General features: G+C 36.2%; 1 protein-coding gene across 2 annotated transcripts; it reads right to left on the reverse strand.

The window, feature by feature from the left end:
- Positions 1-4561: 4561 nt before the first annotated feature.
- On the reverse strand, positions 4562-9269 carry LOC132191631 (probable LRR receptor-like serine/threonine-protein kinase At3g47570). Of its 2 annotated transcripts, none has more exons than XM_059606719.1 (3): positions 6448-9269; positions 5200-5658; positions 4562-4778 (listed from the first exon to the last, which is right to left on the reverse strand). In XM_059606719.1, the coding sequence occupies exons 1-2, from the start codon at positions 9164-9166 to the stop codon at positions 5207-5209; spliced, it is 3171 nt and encodes a 1056-aa protein (XP_059462702.1). In that variant the 5' UTR covers positions 9167-9269; the 3' UTR covers positions 4562-4778; positions 5200-5206. The 2 variants fall into 2 exon arrangements, with proteins under 2 accessions (XP_059462702.1, XP_059462701.1); XM_059606718.1 differs by having other exon boundaries at positions 5195-5658.
- Between the last annotated feature and the right edge of the window lie 670 nt (positions 9270-9939).

Here is a 9939-nt window from a genome sequence, read left to right on the forward strand (position 1 = left end):
TAGCCAATAAAATAACATTTTCTAGATTTAGCATCTAGCTTGCTATGAGCATCAGATTCAATATAGACATACGAAACACAACCAAAAACTTTCAAGTGAGAAAGATTTACCTCTTTTCCCCTCCAGACTTCTTCAAGTAGTCTATGGCCCAAAGGAACTGATGGTCCTCTGTTTATCAAGTAAGCAGCAGTGCTTACTGGATCCGCCCAGAAAATTTTCGGTAGTCCAGCATGCAACATCATACTTCTTGCACGCTCATTGAAAGTCCTGTTCATGCACTCAGCCACACCATTCTGTTGTGGTGTCCCTGGGATAGTCTTTTCCATTCTAATCCCATTCACTACACAAAACTGTTTGAAACCCCCGTCTTCGTATTCTCCCCCATTGTCTGATCTTAAACACTTCAATTTCAGACCAGTTTCTGTCTCTACCATGACCTTCCACTTCTTAAAAACTTCAAATACATCAGATTTAAGCTTTAAGAAGTAAACCCATACCTTCCTGCTTGAGTCATCAATAAATGTGATGTAATACCGCGAGCTTCCAAGAGATGCCACTAGTGTGGGACCCCACAAATCCTTGTGTACCAACTCTAGCTTTCCTGGCTTCGGTGTTCTGCCAACTTTCGCGAAACTCACCTTCTTCTGTTTTCCTAGGATGCAGCCTTCACAAATTAGACTCAACTGACTTCAGTTCCAGTAGTTTCCCCTTTGACAGAAGTACCTTCATCCCTTTCTCGCTCATGTGCCCAAGCCTTAGATGCCATAATTTTAAGTCAGCACCCGTATCTGTAACAACAATTGTATCCTTGTTGTTCGTCATCATATAGAGAGTACCCATCTTATGACCACGAGCCAAAATCCTGACTCCCTTGCTGACCTTCCACTTTCCACCGTGGAAATGAATTGAATACCCTTCATCATCAAGTTGTCCTACTGAAATCGCGTTCTTTTTCAACTTTGGGATATGCCTGACATTTTGCAGCTTCCATACTGAGCCACTGTGGACTCTAATGCGAATATTGCCTATACCCACAACATCTAGCATCGTTCCGTCAGCCAAGAACACCTTCCCGAAATCTCCAGCTACATAATTTTCAAGAACTTCACGGATCGGTGTGGTGTGAAAAGAAGCCCCTGAGTCCAAGACCCAAGAATCAAGAGGACTGTCAACAGATAGAAGTAGGGCATCGTGCACTTCTTCTGTTACTACGACATTTGCGGTGTCATTTTCGGTCTTCTTCTTCAGCTCTCTACAGTTCTTCTTGAAGTGGCCTGCCTTGCCACAGTTCCAACACTTAGGTTGTCGTCCAAACCTGGATTTGCTCCTACCCTTCCTGGACTTATATCTGCCCCTCACAAAGTTTCTCTCTTGACCTCTGCCCCGAGTCTCGAGGTTTAAAGCAGCACCAGAACAAGAGGCTTCACCCGCATCTCTTCTGCGAACCTCTTCACTAAGAATCAAATCCCTAACATCTTCGTAGCTCAGTTTACTCTTTCCTACAGAGTTATTCACAGCCATCCTCACTACTTCCCAGCTATTTGGCAAAGATGCCAAGATGATCAACGCGCGAACCTCATCATCAAAATTAATTTCCACCGAGGACAATTGATTTGTGATGGTGTTGAACTCATTGAGATGATGTTCCACCGAAGCTCTTTCCGCCATCTTTAGGTTGAACAATTTCTTCATCAGATGCATCTTGTTGTTAGTCGATGGCTTCTCATACATGCTTGACAAAGCCTTCATTAGACCTGTTGTGGTCTTCTCCTTCACAAAGTTGTGTGCAACTAATTTTGACAGTGATAACCTGATAACTGCTAGGACTTTACGATCAAGCAGAGCCTACTCGCTATCATACATGTCGTCAGGTTGTTCTTCCAAAAGAGGTTGATGAAGATCCTTCCCATAAAGAATATATTCAATCTGTACCTTCCAATACCCAAAATCTTTGCATCGAATTTCTTGATTCCCATCTTTCCTTCTTCTCCTGCCATCACTCCCACTCGAACCAAAAGCTCTGATACCAGTTGTTAGGAAATTAATCATATTTCCAAGACCCGTGAGATGCGAAAAAAATAAGAAGAATGCGGAATAACAAAGACAAGCAATCACACACGACTCAAAGATTTAAGTGGTTCGGCTTAACAAGCCTACATCCACTGGCGGAGACGACCCAAAAAAAATTCACTATCAAAAGATGAGTACAAGAGAGTAACATGGCGAGAAAATCACTCAAATACAAAGCCTCAAATACACCCAATTCTCACTTTGCCCAAAGGAGAATAATAACAAAAAAGGGAAAAACACTCTCTTTCTTACTCTCAGTTTTTCTCTCTATTGTTGGCTCACCAAAACACAAAGCAAATATTACTTTGATTTTTCTCCTACTATTACCGCACAGCACTTGCCTTTATATAAGAGCACATAGTTGGTGCTTTTATTTCCTACTAAAAGTCCAACAAGGAAACCCACTTCCGTGTAGGACAAAAACTCCAACTCCAACTATGAAAGGGAATTCCAAACCTTGTATAACACAACAAAACTGGTTGGGTCCCAACCCTAGGTTCAAGGCACACGTTCCCAACACTATGAAGCTTCATGGGAATGGTTGGAGAAGGGAAGGAGAGTCTTTGTTAAATATTGTGTGAGGTAGAGTAAGATACAGAGTATTAGGGTGTGAACTATGAAGTTAGAATTTTTAAAACACAAATTCTGGAGTCCTTGACACACACTGGCGGCGAAGCCCCCTGGCTGAGAAAGTCTTTGGCCGGCCTAGGGGTGTCAAGGCGATTACAGTTAGTGGTTATTGCTAATAACCACTAACCGTAACCGCCTTAGCGGTTAGTAGATTTTACTAACCGCAACCGCCTATTAACCGTTTTTTTAAAATTGAGCTTTTTGGGCTTTCTTTAGGGCATTTTGGGCCTTTTTAGGCTTCTTTTTTTTTGGGCTTTTTGGGCCTTTTTGGGCTTTTTTTACCCTCTTTTTTTTTTTTTTTTTAGTGTCTTCATGGGCCCAATTGCTATAAAAAGAGCCCATATTGAAAAATCAAAAATATTTGAACCAAAATTTACATTTACTTGTACTTTAAAAAAATTTCCTTAAATATTAAATCATAATCGGTTAACTTTTTTTAAAAAAAAAAAAAAAAATCAACACAACATATAAAAAAAAGTTCAGAATTCAGACAACTGTCACAACATATAATGATAATACATTAATACTTAAATTGTGTTTATAAGTAACACATTGGTCATTGTTTAATCCAATGTCAATTACTTAATTTGATATTATACGAATCATATCATCATTGTACATTAATAATATGATTCACTTGAAGTCTTGAATAAAGTATTTGAATTTTCATTGAATCATATGATTAAATATTGATATTATACATTTATATTATTCATATGCATATGTAGACTTATATAGACTTATAAGTTTATAACATGCATTATAAATAAGTCTCTAGAAATTTAATTGTTATATTAGTATGAATTGGTATACTTATGAGTTATGTCATATTATATATGTATAATTTGTTATTATATAATCAAATGATTTAATGATCAATTGATCATGTGATATAATCATATAAATTATAGTAATAATATATTAATACTCAAATTGTGATTTAATTATTTTAAAAAAAAAATTGTGATTTAATGATCAAGTGATTATATGATATAATCATATAAATTATAGTGATAATATATTAATACTCAAATTGTAATTTAATTATTTTAAAAAAAAAATTGTGATTTAATGATCAAGTGATTATGTTATATGTATAAATATTTTTATAATTATAATTATAAAAATATATTATATAAAAAGGCGGAAGGCAGTTAGCGGTTACGGTTAGTAAACCCAATAACCGCTAACCGTTAGGCGGTTATAACGGTTAGGCGGTTAACGGTTAATACGGTTAAGCGGTTAGCGGTTAGCGGGCGATTTTTAACCGCCCGCATTGACATCCCTAAGCCGGCCGAACCCTTAAAGTCTCTTCCCATCTAACAAAAATAGACCTCCAGCTTTGTTTTGTTGAAATGTCTTGTTGTTTTGGGAAGAAAAAGTCTTATAAGTTGAACAAGTGATCGATGTCTTATCAATGCCCAAAAAATATATATATATATATACAAAAAGAAAGTGATTTCTTTACACCGTGACAATCTATGTAGCATGCCCTAAGTTTATAATCCATTTATGTGCATTTCAATGAGAATGCCACCCATGAAATCTTTGGGAAAAAATCTAACGGTAAAGATTTTGTTGCATTTTTGATTGACCAATGGAGTAAAAATTTGAAAAAAAAAAAATTGAGGAATTTTACAGTTTTGATGTGTTGACTTAGAGATTTATAATATATTTACCCTTAAAATTAAGCATACACAATTCGCATTAGGGACACAATACTCTTGTGATTTGCCTCACTAACATCCATTGCATCACAAAATGACTCTTCTGGTCTCATGGGTGATGTAGCTTCCCTTCTTTTACTTGCGATAATAATTAATATTCAATGCAACTTTTTTTTTGCTATAAATTTTAAAACTAGACTCAATGAAATATATATAGAATAAAGATTCGTAATACATGTAGATCAAAAGTTAGTTTGATTTATTCCAACAAAACACATGTGCGCACAAACAGCCAAGCCAATGCTAGCTCAACATGGGCATTAAAAAGCAACTAAAGAAAAAAAATAAAAAACATGGGCATTACAAAAGAGAGTTTTCTGCAACCATACTTCTTCACAAAGCTCCGTTTTCCTACAAAATTTCATGGTACAAAACAACTTTTGCTCAAAAAACATAAGGAAACAAAAATCAAATTCACTTATAAAGCTACATGTGGACTTAAAGAATAATTAGGATATCTTATAATTGATTTTCCAAATTGCATTGAATTTGGGTAGCCACCATGAGGACAGATGTGGGGCCTATGTGCCTTGGGCAACTTAGGGTTTGGGCTCCCTCGGCCTAGAATAATTGGACCCTACACTTGCCCTTGCTGTGAGGTTACTCGAATTACATGCAATTTGGGCAATGAATTATAATGGATCACAAATCAAACGTAAAAAAATGTGAAAACTCTTAAATGAATGTTTTGATCCTAATAATATTGCTGGAAAGTCTACTTGTCTATCATTCGATAAACTTATAAATCAAAATTTGTAGTGCCTTACCTTACTTTGTCCTTATTCATGGATCCCGACTTGTAGAAAATCATTTTTGATTCGATGTAGTTCCTTGGTGACATCTTCCATCTTCATTCTTTCATTTGGCGCTGATAATGAACAAGCAAGGCTGATCTTGAAAATTGAAAGTAGGCACTTTTGCACATTAGAATTCATATGGCTTATGTTCTCAATAAAAACTCTTTCTTCTACTTCCTCAATATCATCGTGATCATCGTTGTTGTAGTCATCTTCTATTGCCACTTCTAAATCTTCCACTTCTCTTGTGAGAAGATTTGGGTCTACAACTTGCACAAGTTTTTCTGTCGATGCCATTTTAACAAAGTTATGAAGGTTAAAACCATCTTTAAACATTTTGTCGGTGGGTCTCTTTCCTGTGAACATTTCCAACAAAAAAATACCATAGCTATAGACATCTCCTTGTGCTGATGCCTCACCACCCATTCCATACTCTGCAATTCATTTATTTCACACACAAAGTTAACATGGTAATGATTTCAAATAGCGGTATAATACATAATTTAAAAGAGTTGGGATTTTATATTTAGAAGCTACATATTTTATTTAGTCTTAGAAAATAATGTGAAAAATAGTCTGTATTCTATGATTAGAACTTGTGAAATGTTTTGGGATTTTGGATAATAAAATAATTTAGTATTAGAATCATATCAACTAATCATTGTCGTTCCTTCGTTTTAACTTATTTATTGGACAAACTAAAGAGTATGTTAAAATATTAATTTAAACACTTAAAATTCACAATTTCTTATCAACTCAATTTTTTGGGATAAATGGTAATTTAAAATAATATCAAAGCAAAGTTTTAAGTCTAAACCTTGTACCCGTAATTTATCCCATACTTCAATTAAAATAATCCACATATTGTCTGGTCCAACGTAGCTATGCATGTCTTTTCTTATTAATCTCTATCAAAGCCTAAATACTATATGTGACCAATATTTTCAAGCAATGTATACAAAAGACCAGTTTTATTTTGAAAAAAGTTGTTCTCACCATTTTCATAGCAGGGTTTACATGTTCTCCTTCTTGTTAGCCGACATATAATTAAATTTGATATATCTAACAGACATGTTATCAGAATAAGAATAAAGAGCCTTAAGGAAATAATATCGACAAGGCTAAAATGAATTTTTAGAGCATAGTAAAAAGACGGTTAATAATACTTTTTAACTTTAACAAAATCATGATTTAAATGATTTAAGATCAAAGTAGTTATGTACCTGGAGCAGCGTAGCCAATAGTACCCTTTATTCCAACTGTGCTAGTTTGATTTTGAGAATCATCATTTGTTGTAGAGAGGATCCTTGCCAAACCAAAATCACTTACTTTAGCAATCATGTCATCATCAAGAAGAACATTGCTTGGTTTCAAATCACAATGAATGATTGGTGTTTCACAATGATCATGAAGATAATGTAGTGAAGAAGCTACATCAATCGCAATATTTAGTCTTTGAAGGAGGTTCAAATATCTTGGTGGACTTTCATTGTCTCTATCATGGTGCAGCCACTTGTCTAAGTTTGCATTTGCCATGAATTCGTACACTAGTGCTTTGAATTCATTGCCGTTATAGTCCACGCTTGCACAACAAGTTAAGATCTTCACGAGATTCCGATGCCGTATATTTCTTAACGCATTGCATTCAGTCATGAAACTTTTGGAAGCTCCTTTCTGTTGAAGGTTTAACACTTTCACGGCAACCATCATTTTTTCCTGAGCAAGAATTCCTTTATATACGGAGCCAAAACTACCAGATCCAATTAAATTGCTAGGAGAAAATCCGTCAGTAGTTTGATAAAGCTCCTTGTATGAAACATTTAAAAGAAAGTTGGTTTTGGGGAGTGTAGAAGATGATTCCTTTTTTGATTTTCTCCTCCTATAAAGGATAAGAAATGATGAAAATAGGATGAAACATAAAACCCCACTAACAACTATGGCTGTCAATTTGAATGCAGGGGATTTTCCTTGCTTCTTAACTTTGACATCGCATGCTTGTAGTTTTAGTTCTGGGATACCTCCACAAAGCTTTTTATTTCCTATCACTGATATTGCACTTGCATTTCGGAAGACTCCCTTTGTTGGTACTTCGCCCACCAAATTATTAAATGAAAGATTCAAATACTGTAGAACAGAAACTTTCTGTAGATCTTTCGGAATTATTCCCGAAAAATTGTTTCGTGAAAGATCTGCATGGTGAAGGTCTTTCAAGGAAGCCATAAATGTAGGCAAGTTTCCTTCAAATGAATTACCCTGCAAGTAAAGGTTTTGCAAACTCAAGCAATCTCCAATGGTTGTAGGAATCTCACCAAACAAATTGTTTTCAGATACATCCAAAACCACAATATTTTTCAGATTGCTTGCTTCCTTGGGTAGGATGCCCGTGAATGAGTTATGTGATAAGTCGATTTCAAGTAATTGGGAAGAAAGACTGCTTGTTTGTGGTATGGCTCCACTAAGGTTATTTTGGGAAATATCTAAGAATTGCAAACTTTTGCAGTTTCCAAAACTTGATGGTATGCTTCCTTCCAATTTGTTTTGACTTAAGTAAAGATCTACCAATTGAGTGAGGTTGCCTAGAGACGATGGTATCTGCCCCGACAATCTGTTTCTTTGCAAATCCAATCCCTGCAGCTTATGAAACTTCCCAAAATAAGTGGGAATGGTGCCTGTGAACAGATTTTCCTCCATGCCGAGGATTCTTAAGTTAATGAGATTCTCTAATGCTGCAGGAATAATTCCAGATATTTGATTGCCATAAATATATAAATCGCTGAGTTGCTTCGACAAATTTCCTATAGAATCTGGTAAACTACCTTCGAAATTGTTATCAAAAAAACCTAGCTTTTCAAGTTTGGTGCAGTTTTCCAAAGATGTTAAAAAATCCAAGTCCTTGACTGAATTACTTCCAAGATTATTTCCACCAACAACTAAAAGAGAGAGATTTAGCAGGTTGCCTAGATCAGTTGGAACTAGTCCCACGAAATTGTTTCGGGTGAGATCAAGAAATTCAAGCTGGGAAGCATTGGATAGAGAAACTGGGATTGTACCAGAGAATTCGTTATCACCGATGTACAAGTACAGGAGATTAGAGAGAGTGAGGCCTATGTTAGCCGGAAGAATGCCATTAAGTCGGTTAGATCCGACGTCAATGATCTTCAAAATTGATATATTGCAAAGGGAATAAGGGAACGTACCAAACAAATTATTTACCGCAACTCCGAAGAAAACCAACCTATGCAAATGGCCTATTTCATCTGGAATATTTCCCACGAAATAATTATACGAAAAGTGAAGTACTTGGAGTGAAGAAACATTTCCCAGAGAAGGAGGGATGCCTCCCGTCAAATGATTTGAGGAAACGTCAAGCCGCACAAGCCTCTTTAAAGAGCCGAGTTCAACAGGAATATTCCCAGTAAGATTATTCCTTTGGAAGTCCAAGAATCCGAGTTGAGGACAGTTGGTGAAGTTGCTGCTTGGAATTTCCCCTGTCAACAAGTTAATGCTAAGATTGAGATGTTGTAGCCGAAGCAAATGAGTGACTTGTTGTGGAATTACGCCGTGTAAGAAGTTGTCTGAGAGGTTGACCAACCTAAGAAAGCTGAGGTTGCCAATGTAAGGTGATATGGATCCACTTAAGGTATAGCCACGCAGGTCCAAGGCTGTAACTCTTTGATGCTTGCGGCCGCATGTAATTCCATGCCAGTTGCAGAAATGGATAGAATTATTCCAAGAGGTGACGATGTTAAATGGGTCATTGGTTATCATCTCTTTGAATTTCAGCAAAGCCAAACGATCTGTCTCATTGGTTTGAGTGGAAGCAGCAAGAGTGGCATGTTGGAAGCATAGTAGGGTTATAGAAAAGAGAAGAATGACATCAAGGTATAAGTTGCGGCTGTGAAGCTTCATTGGTAATGGAGAGAAGCAGAATGTTGGTGACATATTGGTGTAATGCAGAGTGAGATACAGCAAGGACTTGAATTTATGGTGTGAATTTACTATGGCCAATTTTCAAGACACGATGTACGTTCTTGGATTCTTCTTTTGAAATTGGAAGGACTTGAATGTTATTGATTGAGAATTTGAGATCCTCTCTAATTACATAAAATTAGAGAATTTCATGTTACGAAATCGTGGTCATTCATTTTAAATTCGATGATCTATAAAATGTCAATTGTTTTTGCATAACCGAGACATTAAGGTTCCGTTTGGTTTGCGGAATAGACCCTTGGATTGGATTAGCTAACACTATGTATAGCTAGTCATTTGTTTGGTAATACTCTATTCCTATGAATAGTCTATTCCCATGGGATTACTAATCTCATAAACGCAGGGTTAGCTAAACCATTAAAAAATGAGTGACTTAGCTAATCCTTTACTGTGAGATTAAAATTATCGTGTAAATTGCCACAAAACCCCCTACCCTTCTCACACCCACAATCTCTCCCCCCTCTCTTCTCTGCGCAAGGTATCTCTCTCCCCCCTCTCTTCTCTTCAATCTCTCTTCTCTATTTCTAGGATATTTCTTTCTCTCTCTAATTCTTTATATTTCGTTCTCTTTTTCTTTCTCTATCTCACTATTTCTCATTTTTGCATCTTTCTCTTTCTCTATCTCTCTCTCTCTCTCTTTTTTCACAGATTATTCTGGTACAGTTTTTCTGCAAGTGCAAACGAATTTTTTTTTTCTCTATATCTGTTGTGAGTGCACTTGTGAG

Source organism: Corylus avellana, chromosome ca9 (genome assembly GCF_901000735.1).
Source record: "Corylus avellana chromosome ca9, CavTom2PMs-1.0".
Taxonomy (NCBI): domain Eukaryota; kingdom Viridiplantae; phylum Streptophyta; class Magnoliopsida; order Fagales; family Betulaceae; genus Corylus; species Corylus avellana.

What these genes read in the sequence shown, in the direction of transcription:
- LOC132191631 (XM_059606719.1), bottom strand. Translation starts at nt 9,166, where the DNA reads ATGTCACCAACATTCTGCTTCTCTCCATTACCAATGAAGCTTCACAGC. An exon ending in TATTGGCTACGCTGCTCCAG is followed by an intron (nt 5,659 to 6,447) that starts GTACATAACTAC and finishes AATGAATTGCAG; the next exon opens with AGTATGGAATGGGTGGTGAG.